Source organism: Pecten maximus, chromosome 5 (genome assembly GCF_902652985.1).
Source record: "Pecten maximus chromosome 5, xPecMax1.1, whole genome shotgun sequence".
NCBI classification, from domain to species: Eukaryota; Metazoa; Mollusca; class Bivalvia; order Pectinida; family Pectinidae; genus Pecten; species Pecten maximus.
In genome coordinates, this window is record NC_047019.1 from 35,277,617 (window position 1) to 35,299,735 (window position 22,119).

Genomic DNA, 22,119 nt, shown 5'->3' on the forward strand with positions numbered 1-22,119 from the left:
TACCCTTAACCTTCAGATCTGCCCCATTTGGTTTGTTATTAGCCGTGCATTATGTTACATTGTTAGTGGTACAGTAAGTGTTCATAGGTTTTGTATCTTTTATTGATTCAATATACCATACTGGATTTTGATGTTTACCCTTTTTTGTGAGGGCGGGGAGGGGGAGGTGGGAGGGAGGGGGTGTATGGGTTTGTTGACTGGTCTTGATTGGTTACAAATGATGCACAGAGGAGACTTTTCCTGGACTTGATGTTTGTTTCTTTGGCAATGAGAAGCTGAGTACGTCCTCCAGGGTGGATGTGATATGATCTTATTTCCCAGCCAATTTGAATGTCTAGTGTACAAATTTGAATGTTGATTCCCTATGGAAATAGGCCATAGCATTAGATGTATACAATCAATATTTTTATCTTTCTGGTCATGGAAACATACTACTATAAGCATATTAGGGACTTGGTGGATCGAGTCTGCTTGGGGTACTAAGTAAGTCCTGTAACACTACAGGGTCTGTATCTGATAAGATTTACCCAACACTATTACTGGCCTGTCATCTGTAAATAAAATTTCCTCTATAAGTCAATGTAGTTAGATATTTATTTATATATCTGAAACCTGACAGTTAAAATAAATATCCTGGAAGTTTTCTAGAATTATAATGGAGATCTACAGGCCATAACTTTGTATCCAACTGTGGCGATATTCCCAAATTTTTAACAACTTCACAATATAATACCATGAATTTTCATATGGTCACCCGAGACAAAGTCTCATGTTACCTATTCTAGTCTCCATTGTCCGTCTAAAGACGATTTACATTTTCGACTTCTTCTCAGAAACCACTGAAAAAATTTTAATGAAATTTTGCAGAAACCTTCCATAGCAAAACTTAAAATAAGGTCAACAAAATTATGAATTATATAATCCACTACCTCCAAGGGACTAAAGGGAGTGGCCAAAAGAGGTAAACTATTTTCTTCTGAAGACCTAAATAAGGTAGAATTAAATACTCTTCATAGATGGATCTTTTTGGTGCTTTATCAAAATTGTTTTTATGACCCTGCATGGGGGTCTCACTTTTGCCCCTGGGGAGGGGATAAACTTTACTAGTTTATATAGGGTAATCAAATTTTTGACTATCATTTGTTAGATTTCTTTTGGAATGAATTCTAACATGGTTGGACTTAAAAGTTTTGGAAGGCCAGTTTGATGGTATGCAAATGTTGGCCTGAATGACCCCCAGGGGCTGATGAGCAGGGTCAAAAAGTGTCAAATTGACAGAAATAATTCAAAACTCAGGTGATTGTTAAGGCCCATGGGCCTCTTGTTATGCCTATCAAGGAGAGCTGCCTGATGTAAATGCTTATCCAAGATCAGACATGCTCTTTCAGTTTTTAACCTAGAATATCCTTTATAATGAATTGAGTTCTGTATTTCCATTTGCAATGAAACACTGAAGTTAGTTAAGTTCAGAGACACACACATTTCAGGACCCTTTCTGACTTGTCCATTAACTATAGTTGAGACACACATTGCAGGACCCTTTCTGACTTGTTGTCCATTAACTATAGTTTGGATACACACATTACAGGACCCTTTCTGACTTAATTAACTATAGTTTGGATACACACATTACAGGACCCTTTCTGACTTAATTAACTATAGTTTGGATACACACATTGCAGGACCCTTTCTGACTTGTCCATTAACTATAGTTGAGACACACACATTGCAGGACCCTTTCTGACCAGTTAATTAACTATAGTTGAGACACACACATTGCAGGACCCTTTCTGACCAGTTAATTAACTATAGTTGAGACACACATTGCAGGACCCTTTCTGACCAGTTAATTAACTATAGTTGAGACACACATTGCAGGACCCTTTCTGACCAGTTAATTAACTATAGTTGAGACACACATTGCAGGACCCTTTCTGACCAGTTAATTAACTATAGTTGAGACACACACATTGCAGGACCCTTTCTGACCAGTTAATTAACTATAGTTGAGACACACATTGCAGGACCCTTTCTGACTTGCCAATTAACTGTGTTTTACGTTGCACTTCTGTGCTGTTTGATACGAGAATCTAAGTGATTTTGTACAGGAACTGTTCCACCCTACTGTGTTCTTGTTTCTCCGTGTGTGGGACTATAATGAGAGCTCATCTGGATTACATCCTGATAAACTACAATAAGTTGACTAAAAGAACCAGAAGCCCTAAAGACCAAACGAAATCTAAATGTCAAACATGAAGCCTAATGAAAGTCAAGTTTAGATTTTGATTACTATAGAGTTGACTTAAATTCCCCTGCAAGTAATTCTATAAATGTTCGTGTTTCATATCAAAGTCAGCTTCTATTTGGAGATAATGTCAGTTGAACCACGTAGTTCACAAAAATGTGTCCCTGCTATCAATGTGTATTACACAGCAGTCTGCTTGACAGAAACAGAGCTGCTTTGTCTTCATACAAGTGTCCAGTAATATAGACCTCAAACACATTTTCTATTTCTGTTGGATTTGGAACCATACAGATGATACTTATTTAGGCTGAGTTGCATCCTGTTGCTGGCCCTGGACAACAATATATATCATAACAGTTGTGGTCCACTCTAAGTTTTGACAGGCAAAGTTTATAGAGTAGTGGAATATTGTTATTGAGAACACGGAAACATCAACCTCATCCATTTATCTGAATACCACAGACAAAAATCACATGTCTACTGAACATCCTTTTTCAATTTCATGTCAAAAAACAGAAAGCCCATATTAAAAAGAGGATAGTTGACATTTTTTAAGATTAACTTATTTATATCTGTGTACATGGTTGTATCATGGTTGATGTGATGGAAGGACGGACTGAGACATGGCTAGGAAGATAGGCTGCAATGCTTAAATAGTAGTGTGATGGAAGGATGAACTTGAGACATAGCTAGGAAGGGAGGTTGTAATGCTTAAATAGTAGTGAGATGGGTGGATGGCCAGAGACATAGCTAGAAAGGGAGGCTATAATGCTTAAATAGTAGTGAGATGGGTGGATGGCCAGAGACATGGCTAGAAAGGGAGGCTGTAATGCTTAAATAGTAGTGAGATGGGTGGATGGCCAGAGACATGGCTAGGAATGGAGCTTGAGGCTGCCCACCTGCTGGAACAGTAGTGTGATGGGTGGATGGACTTAAGACATGGCTAGGAAGGGAGTTCGAGGCTGCCGTCCAGCTTGAACAGTAGTGTGATGGGTGGATGGATGAACTGAGGCTTGGTTTAGGAAGGGAGGCTGCATACATTCTTGAAAGTATTTTGATGGGTGAATGGATAGACTAAGGCTTGGTTAAGGAAGGTTATGGCAGACATCACAAAGGACCCCAATACATTGTCATATTATCCACATCAAAGGGGATAGTTCTTAGATCTATCATGTATTAAAGGGATAGTAGGTGCATGTTGGGAAGGTCAAGGTCAGACATAAAGGCATCTTTCAACTCCGCCAAAGGGGCTTGTGGTGTCATCACACAGTTGGAATGATTATCAATAAACCATTTATCATGGTGAAGATATTGATAACATGCTCAAGAGTACATGATGTTTCATTTGAAATAAAGATTCATTCAGCTGCTTTAGGAAAGTCCACAGCATGTATCTATTTTGTAAAATGACATCATCATTCAACCTTGACCAAAAACATATATTTTTTTTTTTTGGTAAACTGACTATCAATAGTTAATAAGCTCACCTGCCCAAAAGGCATCTAAGCTAATATGCTGTGGTGTGGTATCTGTTGTCTGTCAACTTTTTCCTTTAAACAGCTTTTTCTCAATAAGCATGAGACACAGAGACCTGATATTGGTCATGTTGCATGTTGGGGTAAAGTAATGTACCAAGTTCGTTCAAGTGAATAACCTTTACCTACAATGAAGGTCACAGGAATCAAATAGGCTTAAATCTTCTCAATAACAAGTTAACAACGAGGCCAAGGGACTTCATATTGGGCCTAAAGTGAATAGCCTTGACATATAGCTACATTCAAGGTTACTGGGTTCAAATAGGCTGAAATCCAATTAGTTTCCTTACAGACTGGCATTACTTCACTATGTGACTTTACTCAGAAGGATCAGGTCTTATAAGGCATCCATTAGAATGTGTGGTTTGTAACGTAATGACATTGTAAACATATAAATTAGAAAATAACAGCTTATACTATAGTACATGACTAATGGAGCATGTGATCTAGCTGTAAGCCGTACAATTCGACAAGAATTTTCATTTCACTGAAGAAAATTTCTGAAAGAATAAGTAAATCAATCATCACGGTGTTATGTATATTTCTATCAGTGGATACCAGAAGAGTTCACCAGAACTGAAAGTGAATTATAATTTATAGTCATGGCAGCAAGACTGTTTCTGTGAACATTTATTCAATAGCACTTGTAGATCATATACACAGAATTACCATTTTTTTAATGCCTATTTTATTGGCTACAGTTTGTAGGGTTTATTAGCATTCCTCTCAAAGGACCCCGAGTCATCTGGAACAAAGACAAAATACACTGCAGCTCACAACTGTTTATAACTCTATAAACAGAATTGTATTTCCTCTGCAAGAGAATTCATAAACAGTTGAAATTTTGCCATGTTTAAATTGTAGTAATATATTTACATATATGACCCCATGTCCTTAAATCAGTTAATGACAGTAAAAAAAGGATGATATTAAAAATTGTGATGCACTGTGTAAGCTTCACTCAATCAGGTGTAATGGAAGGCGCGATTTCAGTCTATAAGCACAATCTGTACATTTACAACTATCAATTATGTCTGGTTTCCGTCCAAGTAAAACCCTTCCTAGACTATTTAGGATACCACCAAAACCACTGGACTGAAAAAATCCTATTCAGTAAAATTCAATTATGTTATCGTTGCATGGTAAGTCAGGCATTTACATCCCATGGCTATAATTTAATCTTGAGTTGTGTCCCTTGACTATGATTTAATTAATCTTGAGTTGTGTCCCTTGACTGAAATTAATCATGAGTTGTGTCCCTTGACTATAATTAATCTTGAGTTGTGTCCCTTGACTATAATTTAATCATGAGTTGTGTCCCTTGACTATCATTTAATAATGAGTTGTGTCCCTTGACTTTAATTCAATCATGAGTTGTGTCCCTTATCTATGATTAAATTCTGAGTTGTATTTTTTGGCTAAATAACTTGTTAAAGTTAGTCAGATATCTATTGAATGATTGATGTCCCTTGGTAAAACCGGCTAGTTAATTTCGTCTGTAATTTTTTCAGTGAATTATATTTCTTTACTAAAGTACTTGTTAATGTCTGACATTTATTTGTAGAATATGTCAATTGTCTCATTGATTCATTCATTAGTATTGACAGTTTAATTTTCACAAGGGGGCTGTAAGTATTAGGTATCATCTCTGATTACTGTTTATGTTAGTCATCAGGTATTTGACCTTTTAACAGGACTTTAAACAATTTGAACCAAACTCTCTCTCTCTCTCTCTCTCTCTCTCTGGCCAAACTCTTACACTCGGGTTGAGATATCCCTGTGCATGGAACAGACCCATGATAGATTCTATTAATCTCACCCTAGAGTAAAGATAAGCTACACATGCTCTTCTCACGTTCTCAACAATTGTATTTCATCACGTCAACAATACCATGACGTCACGGCAACAGTACAATGACGTCACGTTGACAATTCAGTCACATAGATACGTAAATCGGTAAACAGGGTAAGAGAAAATAATCATTCACCCCCATGGAAGTGAGACAGGGGAATCTCAACCCTCGGGGTAAGATAATTAAGCTGCCAAACACTTGGCAAGCCTCAACTTAACAATCTTCCCCTCGGGTTGAGATTCCCTTGTCTCACCCCCAAGGGGATGAAAGATTCTATTAGTTTTTCAGACATTTTCTAGTTTATTTTTGTTTTTGTAACCATGGATATTTAGTCAAAAACACTAAATTTGTTATGCCTTTTCAAGTGAAACACACATAGAATCTACATCAAGATATTAACTCTTACTATATATGTATCATAATTGGGTTTTTATACCCCACGCATTGTGGCTCCTTGTTACAATTGATGTACATGTAGTTTATAAATATATACAGTCAAACTTTGTTAACTCCAACTCAGATAACATGAAGGCACCATTTAACTCGAAGTATTACTCCTGTCCTGGCCAAAATTCTTCTTTTTCTTAGTAATAAAAACTCAGATAATTTGAAACCGGCCAAAATTACTGTACATGGCTACCTCTGTGAAAGTCAGTGTTAGCCAGATATCTGTTTGATGGTTATGTCCCCTGATAATGTAAGGCTTTTAGTGTTAGGTAGACATCTGTTTGGTGGGTTATGTCCCCTGATAATGTAAGGTTTTTAGTGTTAGGTAGACATCTGTTTGGTGGGTTATGTCCCCTGATAATGTAAGGCTTTTAGTGTTAGGTAGACATCTGTTTGGTGGGTTATGTCCCCAGATAATGTAAGCCTTTTAGTGTTAGGTAGACATCTGTTTGGTGGGTTATGTCCCCTGATAATGTAAGACTTTTAGTGTAAGGTAGACATCTGTTTGGTGGGTTATGTCCCCTGATAATGTAAGGCCTTTATTTATATTCATAGGGTTATGTCCCTTGATAACATAATACCTTTATTTACATTCATTGGGATATGTCCCTTGATAACATAATACCTTTATTTACATTCATTGGGATATGTCCCTTGATAACATAATGCCTTTATTTACATTCATTGGGTTATGTCCCTTGATAACATAAGCCTTTTAGTATTTGTGAGACATTTATATTCATTGGGTTATGTCCCTTGATGATGTTAACTCATTAGTGTTTTCCAGGTATTTGTTGATAAGATCATCAGTGTAAGATACATATTTGTTAGTGAGTTATGTTCCTTGGTCAGATCTATTGACAATGCTTGATTCAGTGAGTGACATGTCCTTGAATCAGAACTGTCAGCCACACATTTGTTTACTAGGTTATAACTAATGGCCTCATAGGTCAGTAAATGATGAGCAAAAAATTATATTCTACCAAATTTACATAGTCTGTAGAACAATTGCATCATATTTTCAAATTACGTTATATGTTAATTAGTGTATCTGTAATTTGCTATATATACATTACTAATAACTTTAGTATGGAGCACCTGCTGTCATCTTAGATTGTTTAACTGAAGTGTGTTTTACCATGGGGACAAAATCTGTAGGGAACAGCCACATACTAAAGAGAAAACTGTGCAACTGATGTATAGACAGAGACCTCTGACCAACTGATATCTAAACAGAGATCTCTGATCAATTGATGTATAAACAGAGACCTCTGACCAACTGATGTATAAACAGAGACAAGTCTGATCAACTGATGTATAAACAGAGACCTCTGACCAACTGATGTATAAACAGAGACAAGTCTGACCAACTGATGTATAAACAGAGACCTCTGGCCTACTGATGTATAAACAGAGACAAGTCTGACCAACTGATGTATAAACAGAGTTCACTAACCAACTGATGTATAAACAGAGACCTCTGACCAACTGATGTATAAACAGAGACCTCTAACCAACTTATGTATAAACTGAGACAAGTCTGATCAACTGATGTATAAACAGAGACAAGTCTGACCAATTGATGTATAAACAGAGTTCTCTAACCAACTGATGTATCAACAGAGATCTCTGGCCAGCTGACATATTCATTGCAAAAGAGCCTTGGCCGTGAGGGTAACCGATAAACTGGATAAACTGACATCAGTGTCTGTATAATGGGCACTTCGAAATGGACAGCCGTGGTGCGATTCTGTGACAGCGTGGACAGTGTTGGGTGTTGGAACATCTCATTGGAGACACATTGATCCTGGTGACAAGGTCTATAATCAGAAACTGGACACTCCCTTGTCTGTCACGGGACTCTAATTAGCACCAGCTAAGTATATTTAAATAAAGATGGATGCAGATTTGTTGCAATTCTATGACGTTAGTGAAATATTTACACCTCTTAATGATGAAACAAAAAAATAGCTGGGTGTAAATATATATCAGAGGCATTAATGTATTGGTCAGTTTGATATGTGTTAGTCAGTAACCATTCACAGTAAAGCCTGTACTCTCGGGAGTTGGTCACTTAGGTTTACAGATACAGTAATTCAGTCAGGTCTGCCTCTACACCAGAACTGTAATCTTGTCATGGAAGTATCTCTCACTTGGAAGGTTTTATTTTCTGTTGACTTTAATGTGTTGATTGGGGACCAAGGATAATTTTCATCAGATTGCTTTGTGTTAATATCTGTGGGAATATTCATCCTCTGGCTGTTAGTATAACTATAAGAATGTCCATCCTCAGGCTGTAAAAACTTGAAGTAAAGTTGATTAATTGTCCAGTGCCTGTAAACAGCTGTAGGAAAGTTGATTGTCCAGTCCCTGTAAACAGCTGTAGGAAAGTTGATTGTCCGGTGCCTGTAAACACCTGTAGGAAAGTTGATCGTCCGGTCCCTGTAAACACCTGTAGGAAAGTTGATCATCCGGTCCCTGTAAACACCTGTAGGAAAGTTGATTGTCTGGTGCCTGTAAACACCTGTAGGAAAGTTGATTGTCCAGTCCCTGTAAACACCTGTAGGAAAGATGATTGTCCAGTCCCTGTAAACTCCTGTACGAAAGTTGATCGTCTGGTGCCTGTAAACACCTGTAGGAAAGTTGATTGTCCAGTCCCTGTAAACACCTGTAGGAAAGTTGATTGTCCAGTGACTGTAAACAGCTGTAGGAAAGTTGATTGTCCGGTGACTGTAAACAGCTGTAGGAAAGTTGATTGTCCGGTCCCTGTAAACACCTGTAGGAAAGTCGATTGTCCGGTGCCTGTAAACAGCTGTAGGAAAGTCGATCGTCCGGTGACTGTAAACAGCTGTAGGAAAGTTGATCGTCCGGTGACTGTAAACAGCTGTAGGAAAGTTGTTCGTCCGGTGACTGTAAACAGCTGTAGGAAAGTTGATCGTCCGGTGACTGTAAACAGCTGTAGGAAAGTTGATCGTCCGGTGACTGTAAACAGCTGTAGGAAAGTTGATCGTCCGCTGACTGTAAACAGCTATAGGGAAGTTGATTGTCCGGTCCCTGTAAACAGCTGTAGGAAAGTTGATTGTCCGGTCCCTGTAAAAAGCTGTAGGAAAGTTTATTGTTCTGTGACTGTAAACACCTGTAGGAAAGTTGATTGTCTGGTGCCTGTAAACAGCTGTAGGAAAGTTGATTGTCCGGTGCCTGTAAACACCTGTAGGAAAGTTGATTGTCCGGTGCCTGTAAACAGCTGTAGGAAAGTTGATTGTCCGGTGACTGAAAACAGCTGTAGGAAAGTTGATCGTCTAGTCCCTGTAAACACCTGTAGGAAAGTTGATTGTCCGGTGCCTGTAAACACCTGTAGGAAAGTTGATTGTCCAGTCCCTGTAAACACCTGTTGGAAAGTTGATTGTCCGGTGCCTGTAAACAGCTGTAGGAAAGTTGATTGTCCGGTGACTGGAAACAGCTGTAGGAAAGTTGATTGTCCAGTCCCTGTAAACAGCTGTAGGAAAGTTGATTGTCCGGTGCCTGTAAACAGCTGTAGGAAAGTTGATTGTCCGGTGCCTGTAAACACCTGTAGGAAAGTTGATTGTCCGGTGCCTGTAAACACCTGTAGGAAAGTTGATTGTCTGGTGACTGTAAACAGCTGTAGGAAAGTTGATTGTCCGGTGCCTGTAAACACCTGTAGGAAAGTTGATTGTCCAGTCCCTGTAAACAGCTGTAGGAAAGTTGATTGTCCAGTCCCTGTAAACAGCTGTAGAAAAGTTGATTGTCTGGTGCCTGGAAACAGCTGTAGGAAAGTTGATTGTCCGGTGCCTGTAAACACCTGTAGGAAAGTTGATTGTCCAGTCCCTGTAAACACCTGTAGGAAAGTTGATTGTCCGGTGCCTGTAAACACCTGTAGGAAAGTTGATTGTCCAGTCCCTGTAAACACCTGTAGGAAAGTTGATTGTCCAGTCCCTGTAAACACCTGTAGGAAAGTTGATCATCCGGTGTCTGTAAACAGCTGTAGGAAAGTTGTTTGTCCGGTGCCTGTAAACACCTGTAACAAAGTTGATTGTCCGGTGACTTTAAACACTTGTAGGAAAGTTGATTGTCCGGTGACTGTAAACAGCTGTAGGAAAGTTGATTGTCCGGTGCCTGTAAACAGCTGTAGGAAAGTTGATTGTACTGTACCTGTAAACATCTGTAGGAAAGTTGATTGTCTGGTGCCTGTTAACACCTGTAGGAAAGTTGATTGTCCAGTGTCTGTAAACTGTGAGTGACCTGTTGGAAAGTTGAACGTCCAATGACTGTAATCAGCTGTAGGAAAGTTGATCGTCCGGTGACTGTAAACAGCTCTGGGCAAGTTGATTGTCGGTTTACATGCTCAGACACATTGATGGTAAAAGGTCAACTCTCCGTAATCAGACATTTTGAGTGTCTTCTATCTATTTATGTTGTAGAACCTCCACAAGAGCTATCAATACATTGTGAGTAGTATGACAATGAATTAATGAATGATCAGTTATATACCAGGGAGTCCTCACACATCACTGAGGAGGTATCAGGACACCCATACTCCTGTTAGAGGTGTGGATGATAGGAATATGATCTGTTAATGACAATGTTATCACCACATACACGAGTTTGTAGGATAATTGTGTTTTAATCTGAATGTTACAATTTACACTCGTTTTCTATTCCTCTGTTAAATCAGACGGTGATCTGTCGAACTAAACACATGTATGATCAAGATACCTCAGAATGTAATGTTTTGGTTTTTATAGGAGCTCAAGTCAAAATCACTAGTTTTTTTAAAATTGTCAACAGATGCCTGTGTGTATTATTGGCACTGCATGATAGCCCATCTGGGACTACAAGACGCTGAAACAACTGTCCAAATACATCTAAATCTGTGCACTTTTTTCATGTTTATCTTTGTTGTAAAATATATGATGTTGTTTCTAGGGTTACGTAATAGTAACTGGTAAAATGTTCCTTCTGTAAGAGGTTAAAAATATGTTTGCTTCACCAAAAGGTGTTGGAGCAACAAAAACTGTGAAGAAATCAATAATTTTAAACCAAGTAAAAGTACATTGTACAACTCACCAAGTGATAATAGATGGCCGGAAGTCTCTTGTGATTCTCTAAAAACAACAACTGCAAAATAATTGTATTACACTCAAACACAACGACAAGTTATACATCTTTCCACTTGGCTTAATAAAAGTAAATTACAGATGCCCGCTATTCACGGTAAGATGTCAATTATTGCATTGGTCTGTTACAATGTGCATGTATTTTCATTAGCGATTTCTGTGTCATTCCATGTTTCAATGTCAGAATGTGGTTGGCCATTATCCTTTAGATGAGACTGTTTCTCAAGCGGGCCAAGATGGAACTTTGTTAAATAACAATTGCAATTACACCGACAACAAAACATTTGACATGAACTGTCAAAAATAGGGCACATACTGAGGAGCAATGTGTTAGAACCCATTATAACCCTTCCAGCCAATTTCCGAAACATTTCTCAACTCCTTGACAAGAATTAAGGCTTGTCAGCTGACTTAGACATGATCAGTGGTGTGGACAATATGGCTGCCAGTCATTTGGAATGCATGCTGGGAGGGCCGCTCTCTGAGCTGACAGTAGCAGTCTGGGCACATGTAGAGTGCCGTCAGCACCTACTGTACTTATGCTATAGGTCTTGAGTATTGTCTTTGGTGGAAATGCAGTCAGGCAGCCATCAACATATATATCGCATAAACATAGCTATATAGACGCAGTATAGAACGACACCACAAATACAGGTATAACTACATCACAAACTGTTACCACAGCTTAGAACTATAATCTCAAACAATTTACCTGTAATATATACGTTTAACTACTGTCTTCCACTTCTGATAGAAACAATTGTAATGTATTTCTAGTAACCAGAGGTTTTCGATATGATGCATCTTTCGTGGTATCTTGATATACATGTAGATATATTATTAAATTTATCTTGCTTGTTTAATTATATATATATATATATATATATCTCATAAAAATTGTATGAACTTGTCGCAATGTCTGGGGAATTTCCCAACTGAGTTATTTTTAACACAAACAGGTCTACTCACTGATAAGTCGTTGTGAGAAAAACAGGAAATTGGCCAATGAAAATTTAGCAAACACTCCAGAAGTAACCTCTTGTCGGTTTGTATTTCTCAGGAAGCTGGGTGGGTCTGTGTTGTCAAGGTTATGGCCAAAGGGCAAGCCATCTTACGTATACCCTAATTGCTCTGGATGGCATGGGATGGGCCTCCTTATGTGTTTCAGTGATGTAGTCACCAACTACTACAAGGAGACTCCTCGTCAAAATGACACTGGCTGGACATGGAGTGATAAGCCCAACAAACAAACAAACAATCTAAGTACAATACATTTTTTAAATTGAAGTATGATATACTACACACTCTAGTCTCATAAAAAGTGTATATAAATCATAGGCAGATTTCTATAGTGTGTCAATCTAATGTTTCTTTGAACATATGTCTGTTCTAGACAATCAACTTCTTTACCAAAAAAGGAAAATACCAAAAGCATTTGTCTGGTGGACAGTTAAATTTCTCTAATCCTTCTGTTAGCGTGCTGCATTGAATTTAGACTCTTGATATAAAAAATGTGATGTCTGGAGATGCAGACAGTAGGCTGAGATATTAGTGTTATGACAATAGATGGACACACAGGGTGTCGGCAAGGGAGTATTACAGCACTTCTGGAAGGATCATAAGTCTGTAGCTTACATTCTGAAGGTTAAATATCTTGTAATGCCTTGCTTTACTGCATTACGTGCTTGTCTTCCATTATCCATTTGGCTATTGGAGGATATGATAGTGTGGAAGTCCCGAGGCACTAGTGCTGTTTTAGATATTCTATTCTAAAAATTAATTTTAAGAGGACTAGTTAAGCTACATTCCTATTTGGAATTCTTTATGAAGACCTACCAAATGATTTGTCACATTTTTCTCTTTTCTGTATGTTTATGTGATGATAAATGCCTACATTTGAAGATACAGCTTAACACAATTTACAAGTTCAACAAATACCAAATGCTCTACGAATAGCTGATACTAGTCCCCACTATATAAGGGAACTGATGAGGAAATCCCTTGAGAGGAAACCAACATGCCATTGGTGGGAAAATAACTAAGCTAACAGACATCATCCCTCGCCACTTGTCTTCTGAAATCTGATGGTGTTCGACTGGGAAAGTAAGCTTACGGCTCATGCTTGATTGCCAGGATATGTCAGCACATTAGCAAACACGATCACCAAGGATCCCGCTAAATTTATATAATCATGTCAGCCCATTCAACTCACTTATAAGTAGGTCACTGTGACCTATATTTTAGCCCATCATCAATACCATTACCACATATCTATAGAAAAAATTATTATAAAGGGGAACGATGAAAAAAATTCAAAAAATTCAAACTTATATAGAACCAATACACATCATACCAATATTGGTGCCCTTTTAGATTTCTTTTTTGATCGTCAGAAGGAAAACAATTTGTGATGTATCTGCTGTACTCTTTCTTAAAAGGATCTTTGTATATCAGTTCTGTGAAAAAGGGTGTTGTTTCCCAGAAGTAGGTCAATGTTTGACTATATTAGGAAAAAATATCTATGGGGCATGTGCATTGTTAGGTCATTTGACCCGAAGGGTCAGGATTACCTATATTTATCTGCTTCATTCGTTGTCGTACACCGTGCTTAAACTTTTCACATTTCAAATTTCTTCTACCGGTGTGAGTCAGCTTTAACCTGAAATGATCTTGAGATAGTCCTGACTAAGTACTATTGCAGCCATCTTGAAATACACATTTTAAACTTCTTCTCAAGTTCAACTGGTGCCATTGAGCTGGAAATTGGTGAGGATGTAAGGAAGGGAAGCCAACAAAGTGCTGTTATTTTTCAGCCTCGTTAAAACTTTGACATGGCAGCCATGGTGGCCATTTTGTAACATGATTGCACAATCCTGAACAAGACCTATTTCAAGCTTCTTCTCAAGTTCTACCATTTGGATTCAGCTCTAACTTGTGTGAAATGACCCTGAAATGGTCCTGCATGACCAAGTGTTATTTTTTGGGTCTGGCTGAAATCCAAGATAGCCTCCATGACAGCCATCTTGAAAAACACATTTTAAACTGCTTCTCCAGTTCCACTGATGTCCTTGAGCTGGAAATTGGTGAGCATTTTAAGGAAGGGGAGTTGATCAAGTGTTGATATTTATCAGCCTCGTAAAACTTTGACATAGCAGCCACGGCGGCCATTTTGTAGCATGATTGTGTTATCATGGTTTTCCTCTGAGCAACACCTATTTCAAACTTCTTCTCAAGTTCCACCTGTGGCATTCAGCTCTAACTTATGTGAAATGATCCTGAGATAGTCCTGACCAAGTGTTGTTATTTTTTGGGTTGGTCAAAAAATCCAAGTTGGCCACCATGGCCGACAGTGCCACGTAATACTTGCTACTGAGTATCTATACTACAATGGTAAATAAGTGATATTATCCTATGGTGCTTCATCTAGCATCAAGTGTTTCCTTTGAGTAACTTATGAAATACTTAAGTCCAAGGTTTACATGGCCAGTAGCCTGTGTTAAAGGGCTAGCAAGAGTTCAAATTGATGACCTTGACCTATCTTCTGAATAACCAAGATGCCTAAAGTGATGATATTTTGCCAGAATCTTCTGCTGAGATAAAGATCTGACAAGTTTGTTCAAAGGTATGACCTTGAACTAAGTTTTCATCATAGGTGGGCAATACAAGTCACTTGTATTCATCAAAATTTCACAAGTGATACATGTATGTCTCAGCTTGGAAGAAAATCAGAAGTACATACCAACATTTTGCACTCTGTTCTCTTGCCATAATAATGACCTTAGACTGATAGCCTGGTAATTCTGTGTCTGGTCAGAAAAAACTGACTTATAGGGGAAGATTCCACTATTATAGAGGATATAGACAATGTTAAACAGGCACCCCAAGTATTTCTGGCAAAAGTATTGATCGAGTGGATCGGTTCCTCTGATTTATTTGACATCATGTTGACCCAGATCATGGACTCCAATTTAGAGCTTTGTTTTAGCAGTCATGATGACAGTAATTTTTCACCAGAATCAGTCAGAGGTCTGTATAGTAAATATTTAAAATATGTTGATGCATCTATATAGTTTTATACCTCTTTTTTCGAAATATACAAGGACCAAGGATGTTTAGTTTCTGCCAGTTAAAACATCCTTGGATGAATGCCTAACATGTTTGTTCAAATGAATGAACTTTGTCCATTTTCAAGAACACAGGGGTCAAATATGTTAAATTAATAAAATATTATCTTCTGAATAGCCAAGTGGCCTATTGGGTGATGATATTTAGCTAGTTATATGCAGAGAATCTACTTCTATGGTTAATGCTTGGTGAGAGATAAAGCCCATTAGGCCTCTTGTTTCCATTAAACTCTATCAGTTTAGGTACTTTGTCTGGTGATTTATATTGCATTGAAAAATTACAACACTGTCAAACCTCATTATCTTGAAGTTTGGTTTGGTTTGGTTTATTTTGTTTGACGTCCTATTAACAGCTAAGGTCATTTAAGGACGGCCTCCCGTGCGTGCGACATGCATGCGTGAGGTGAGTGCATATGTGTGTTTTGGGAAGCTGCGATATGTTCGTGTTAAGTCTCCTTGTGATAGGCCGAAACTTTTGCCGATTTATAGTGCTACCTCACTGAAGCATATACTGCCGAAGACACCCAGCAGCACACCCCACCCGGTCACATTATACTGATAACGGGCGAACCAGTCGTCTCACTCCAAATATGCTGGGCACTAATCAGGAGTAGCAACTACCATTTTTAAAGACTTTGGTATGTCTCGGCTAGGGGACAGAACCCAAAGCCTTCCTCACAGGGGCGAACGCTCAACTAAAGGCCAAAAGTGAGGCATTGTCAAGAGAGACATTAGGAAGAAGAAAGTTTTTAAGAAAGAAGAGAAAAGATAAGATCCCAAATTTAGTCGCCTCTTACGATCATGCAATGGGGGCAGCAGGTACAATTCTTATGCCCTACCTGCAGGGCAGTTATCTTGAAGTGAGTGGTCATGGAAAAACTTCAAGATATACTGAGTATTCATGGTAACCAAAAGTGTATGTAGAATGTTTACTGTCAGAATTAAATATTTGCTTCAAGTTAGTCTTCAAGTTATCAGAATTTGAGATAACACAGTTTAATTGTATTATTCTTTTAACAGTGCTTCCAAAAGTAAACAAAACTATAATTGCAATTGTGAGCAATAGCAGAAGTCACCCCAACCTACATTTTTAAGCCAACTCACCAAAAAAAACTGCTTCTGTGTAAACCCATGCAGTTGAATTGGCAGTTCCTTTAATACCCCTATATACTAATTTTCATTGAAATCGAACAATACCTAAATTTCAACCAATCAGAGGCCATGGTGGCCATCTTGGATGGTTGACCTAGAAAAAAAACCAAATTGCACAGCTACACATCATATTGATTATGCATACAAAGTTTTGTGAGAATTGCATCGGTAGTAACCGAGATATTTCCCGGAAACAAACTTGGCAGAAGAAGAAACCATCAGTAAGAAACAGAACAATAAGTCTTCTGACTTGTTCAGGGTGACTTCTAAAATGTTAACTCTGAGAAAGACGGGAATAATACTAATCAATACTTAAATATTGATCATTGCATTTTTTAGGCACCAAACATATATAAACGAATGTATATATATTGCCACCTAAGGGAGTCAGTCATGCACCATTACAAAGTCTATGTGATGTGCATTGTCTATACATCAGATACAGAATCCCTACATTGTCTGTACCATCAGATACAGGAATCCCTACATTGTCTGACATCAGATACCAGAATCCCTACATTGTCTGTACCATCAGATACCAGAATCCCTACATTGACTGTACCATCAGATACCAGAATCCCTACATTGTCTGTACCATCAGATACAGAATCCCTACATTGTCTGTACCATCAGATACCAGAATCCCTACATTGTCTGTACCATCAGATACCAGAATCCCTACATTGACTGTACCATCAGATACCAGAATCCCTACATTGTCTGTACCATCAGATACAGAATCCCTACATTGTCTGTACCATCAGATACCAGAATCCCTACATTGTCTATACATCAGATACAGAATCCCTACATTGTCTGTACCATCAGATACCAGAATCCCTACATTGTCTATACATCAGATACCAGATTGAGAATCTCTACATTGTCTATACATCAGATACAGAATCCCTACATTGTCTGTACCATCAGATACCAGAATACCTACATTGTCTGTACCATCAGATACAGGAATCCCTACATTGTCTGTACATCAGAAACAGAATCCCTACATTGTCTATACATCAGATACATAATCCCTACATTGTCTGTACCATCAGATACATAATCCCTACATTGTCTGTACCATCAGATACCAGAATCACTACATTGTCTGTACATCAGATACCAGAATCTCTACATTGTCTGTACCATCAGATACCAGAATCCCTACATTGTCTGTACCATCAGATACCAGAATCTCTACATTGTCTGTACCATCAGATACCAGAATCCCTACATTGTCTGTACCATCAGATACCAGAATCCCTACATTGTCTGTACCATCAGATACAGAATCCCTACATTGTCTGTACATCAGATACAGAATCCCTACATTGTCTGTACATCAGATACAGAATCCCTACATTGTCTGTACATCAGATACAGAATCCCTAAATTGTCTATACATCAGATACAGAATCCCTTCATTGTCTGTACATCAGATACACAATCCCTACATTGTCTGTACATCAGATACAGAATCCCTACATTGTCTGGACCATCATATACCAGAATCCCTACATTGTCTATACATCAGATACATAATCCCTACATTGTCTATACATCAGATACAGAATCCCTACATTGTCTATACATCAGATACAGAATCCCTACATTGTCTATACATCAGATACAGAATCCCTACATTGTCTACACATCAGATACAGAATCTCTACATTGTCTGTACCATCAGATACAGAATCCCTACATTGTCTGTACCATCAGATACCAGAATCCCTACATTGTCTATACATCAGATACCAGAATCCCTACATTGTCTGTACCATCAGATACAGAATCCCTACATTGTCTGTACCATCAGATACCAGAATCCCTACATTGTCTATACATCAGATACAGAATCCCTACATTGTCTACACATCAGATACAGAATCTCTACATTGTCTGTACCATCAGATACAGAATCCCTACATTGTCTGTACCATCAGATACAGAATCCCTACATTGTCTGTACCATCAGATACAGAATCCCTACATTGTCTGTACATCAGATACCAGAATCCCTACATTGTCTGTACCATCAGATACCAGAATCCCTACACAGTCTGATATAATAGTAGTTTGTACTAAAAGACGATCAAAATATCATCCACAAATATTTTACATCTCTGAATCAGGACTGTACTTCTTTTAAACTTCGTTGTTGAGACCTGGTCCATGGATATTTTCACGGTCATATTGATGGTTGTGTACTTACCATTAATGGAATTATGATGGCTATTCTAACTCGACTCATATAGCTATTTTTAATGTGTTTCTGGGTGTCAAGTGGCAGCCGGGGCATTTATGTCTTACAGACATTTTCTTATTCAACAATTTCGTGTTGTGTTTTACATGGTTTATCAATTTGATTTTGTGTTGTTCATTGTTTAACAATTTTTATATTGTGTTGTGCTGTTCATTATTCCAGGGCAAAGTTTTCAATACATGTATTTATTGTTGTGTTGTAGGTGCCAATTTGACTACATAGAGATCCACTATGTGAATGACGAGGGCTTCAAATCAGAGGTGGGGAGATTTTGTGGCAGTGACACACCTGAAGAATTTGTATCACTACAGCCAAAAATGGAAATTGTCTTCAAGTCAGATTCCACCAAGGAACAGAATGGCTTCATAGCTCACTATGAGTTCCTGGGGGACAGTGAGTATAAATCCACATCTAACAGCCAGTTTTCTGCCAGTTTCTGGGTGAAAGCCCAAGTACATCTTTATCTATAGCCAACTCTGAGTTTCTAGACACAGCCATGTTGGTGATGTTTGTGAATAGAACACTTAAACGTCAAAACGTGGAAATTAAGGTGAAGATTTGGGAAGAATAAGGCTAGTTACAATGATGGAAAGCTTTTACGATGGTGAGACTGCAGATTTAAAAGCAATAGGCATATATATGTATTCAGAGAGGAAAATGATTGATATAAAGTATATCGTTTATCAGTTTGGACATCAACAGAAAATGTTTTGATTAAGAATGTCTACCAGAATTGTTTGTTAATGGTGTAATTTAACAGCCTGCTGTGCAGGCCTTCTCCGCTTGAATGGGTAATTGCTTTTTCCATGAAATTCTCTCTGACCTCCATTTTGTAAATTGCTATTGGATGTTGATCCTCCTGGAGAGCGAGATGTGGAGCTAGATATATTGGTGGGATCAATGGCTTTGCTCTGGACACACTGTTTCTACCAATTGACCACTACCCACAGGTCCAAAGTCTGGTCTGCGTATAACAAACCCATAAAATCAGAATGGCATTTACTTGCTTTTAATTGTTGGTGTGTTGTGTAAATGTTATAGTAATGAGAAGTTCTGGGTTTTTTGGGGGGTTTTTTGTTGTCACTTGTGTAAATAATGTGCATGATTTGCCTGTCAGATATCATGTAGTGCCTTTAATTAAATGATACATCCATAAACACAGGCAATTTGGGGTTTCTTACTCCAATACAGTTTTAACGAAATATAAGATTCTTCAAAAAATGAAATATGAGGTGCTTAAAATATAATGATGTTATATGTGACAACTAAAGTTAAACTCGATCAATTTGGTTATGTTATGTCAAAATTGTATTCTACCCATTAAATTATTCAGTGGAGATCAGTATGTATTTAAAAAGACAACAACTAAAGTTTCTTACCTCAATATAGATAGAGTTATGGCCCCTTATTCACTTGTCCAGGACATGTATTACATATAGGAGGCTAATGTAGTACATCTATACCAGTGATGGTTTGCTTCTCTCAGGGATCTGAGATCACAGACTGTTATATGCTGTCCGTGTGTGGGAAATCTAAAATTGGGGAGAATGGAAAGTTGGAAAGACACTTTACCAAAATTGCTCTGTATAACATGCAACAGGCCCCCTGTATGTTGTTCAGTGAGGTAGCCACCAGCTATTATAAAGAGACCCCTTCAGATGACCCTGGCTGTTGAAAGGACAGTAAACTGTTGGACCAGCTTTATTTTACATGTGAGTACCTGGTGGAAAGGCAGAGTGTTACATACAGAAATGGATAATGTACTATGGCTATTGCATGTATTTATAGGTTGATTTTTGTCACAGAGGTTTCTCCAGAAGCAGGGATCGAGCCGAACACCTGAGTTCTAGACACTTCTAACAAGCTCCATAGGCTCTGAAATCTTGAAATATCTAATGGGACCTCTGGCAAACTTATAGACTCTGACCTCTGACTTGTAAGAAGGTTCTCTAATAAAAACGATTCTCTTACATTTGGCTTTGAACTCTGGATGGAATCTCTAACAGTCTGGGCTGTAACCTCTGATCTGCAGATGGATTCTCTAACAGTCTGGGCTATAACCTATGACTTTTTCATGAACTTGAGGAAAATTTATTTTAAAAATCCCTTGTTTCAGATTGGCAGCCGTTTGGCCCCTCCACTATAGGATGTGGTCCTGGCTATCTTACAGGAAGTGGAGGTGTGATTATTTCACCAAATTATCCTGCACTCTTTCCAACCTTAAGTCGCTGTTCATGGATCATCAAGGTGAAGGACACACAGAAGATCCTGCTCCAGATCGTAGACATGGAAATCTCCAGTAGTAGTAGGTTCATTTGTGTTGTTATATATATATAATGCTGACATAGGTATACTTATACAAGTGAAGGATAACAGGGAAAGGCCTTAATCCCTACATCAATATACAATAGACAAATACAATACATGGTTACATATTAGAAATGGTTTGATTTTCCTCAACTCTCATTGGCTAAAGCATGGTCATGTGGAGGTTAATAATTTGTGATATTGACCTGATATTTCTATTCTTAAAATCTCCAAGTCAGTATTATGTTTATGATGTCATTATCATTGTGACATCAAAATTAATGCACCAGGGTAAATATCTAGTTATCAAGATAAATATATTGTAATTATCTAATAAATAAAATGAAGGGTCATTTTCCTGGTAGAATCTAAAATATTGACCTCAGGCTTTGCGCTTTGTTAATATTTGATTCTACCAGGTCAGTATAACTCCATATTACGAGTGCTGATTGATATATTGTGAGCCTCATATTGAAGGATTTGAATTTTGCTGGACATATTGTATTATTTTTCAACATAATCCCCTTCAGTATCTATACACTTTTGCCAGCGGTTTTTAAGGGCCTCAGGTTTTTAAGGGCCTTAATGCCAATTTTATAGAACTCCTTATCTTGGCTGTTCAGAAAGCCATCCACTACATGTATGATGTCATCATCGGACTGAAAGTGGGATGCCTGAAATAGCTGTTTTCAGTTTTGGAAATAGATGAAAGACTGATGGAGCAAGATCAGGTGAATAAGGCGGATACTCAATCAATCTAAAGCCACAATCGTGAATGACAGTCATGGCAATGACAGACTTGTGAACAGGAGCATTGTCCTGATGGAACAACACACCTTTAGTGAGCTTTCCGTGGTGCTTAAGTTTAATATTTTCCTGTAACTGCCTCTGAAGTGAAGCATAGTATGTACCATTGATTGTTTGTCCCTTTTGGAGATAATCTATCAGCAGAATACCATCTTCATCCCTCGAAACCGAGGCCATATCCTTCCCAGCTGATGAAACAGTCTTTGCCTCCTAAGTTGAAGGGGAAAGGCAGGGTGTTTCCATTG

The 22,119-nt window shown here is 38.1% G+C and overlaps 1 protein-coding gene across 1 annotated transcript in view; it reads left to right on the plus strand.

Annotated features, from left to right (window-relative positions):
• Nucleotides 1-22,119, plus strand: part of LOC117327889 (tolloid-like protein 1) — a 166,571-nt gene that overhangs the window by 123,735 nt on the left and 20,717 nt on the right. Inside the window, exons 4-5 of the mRNA XM_033885116.1 lie at nt 18,963-19,153; nt 20,877-21,065. Coding sequence (XP_033741007.1) covers nt 18,963-19,153; nt 20,877-21,065 — 380 coding nt within the window. The remainder of the gene's footprint in view (nt 1-18,962; nt 19,154-20,876; nt 21,066-22,119) is intronic.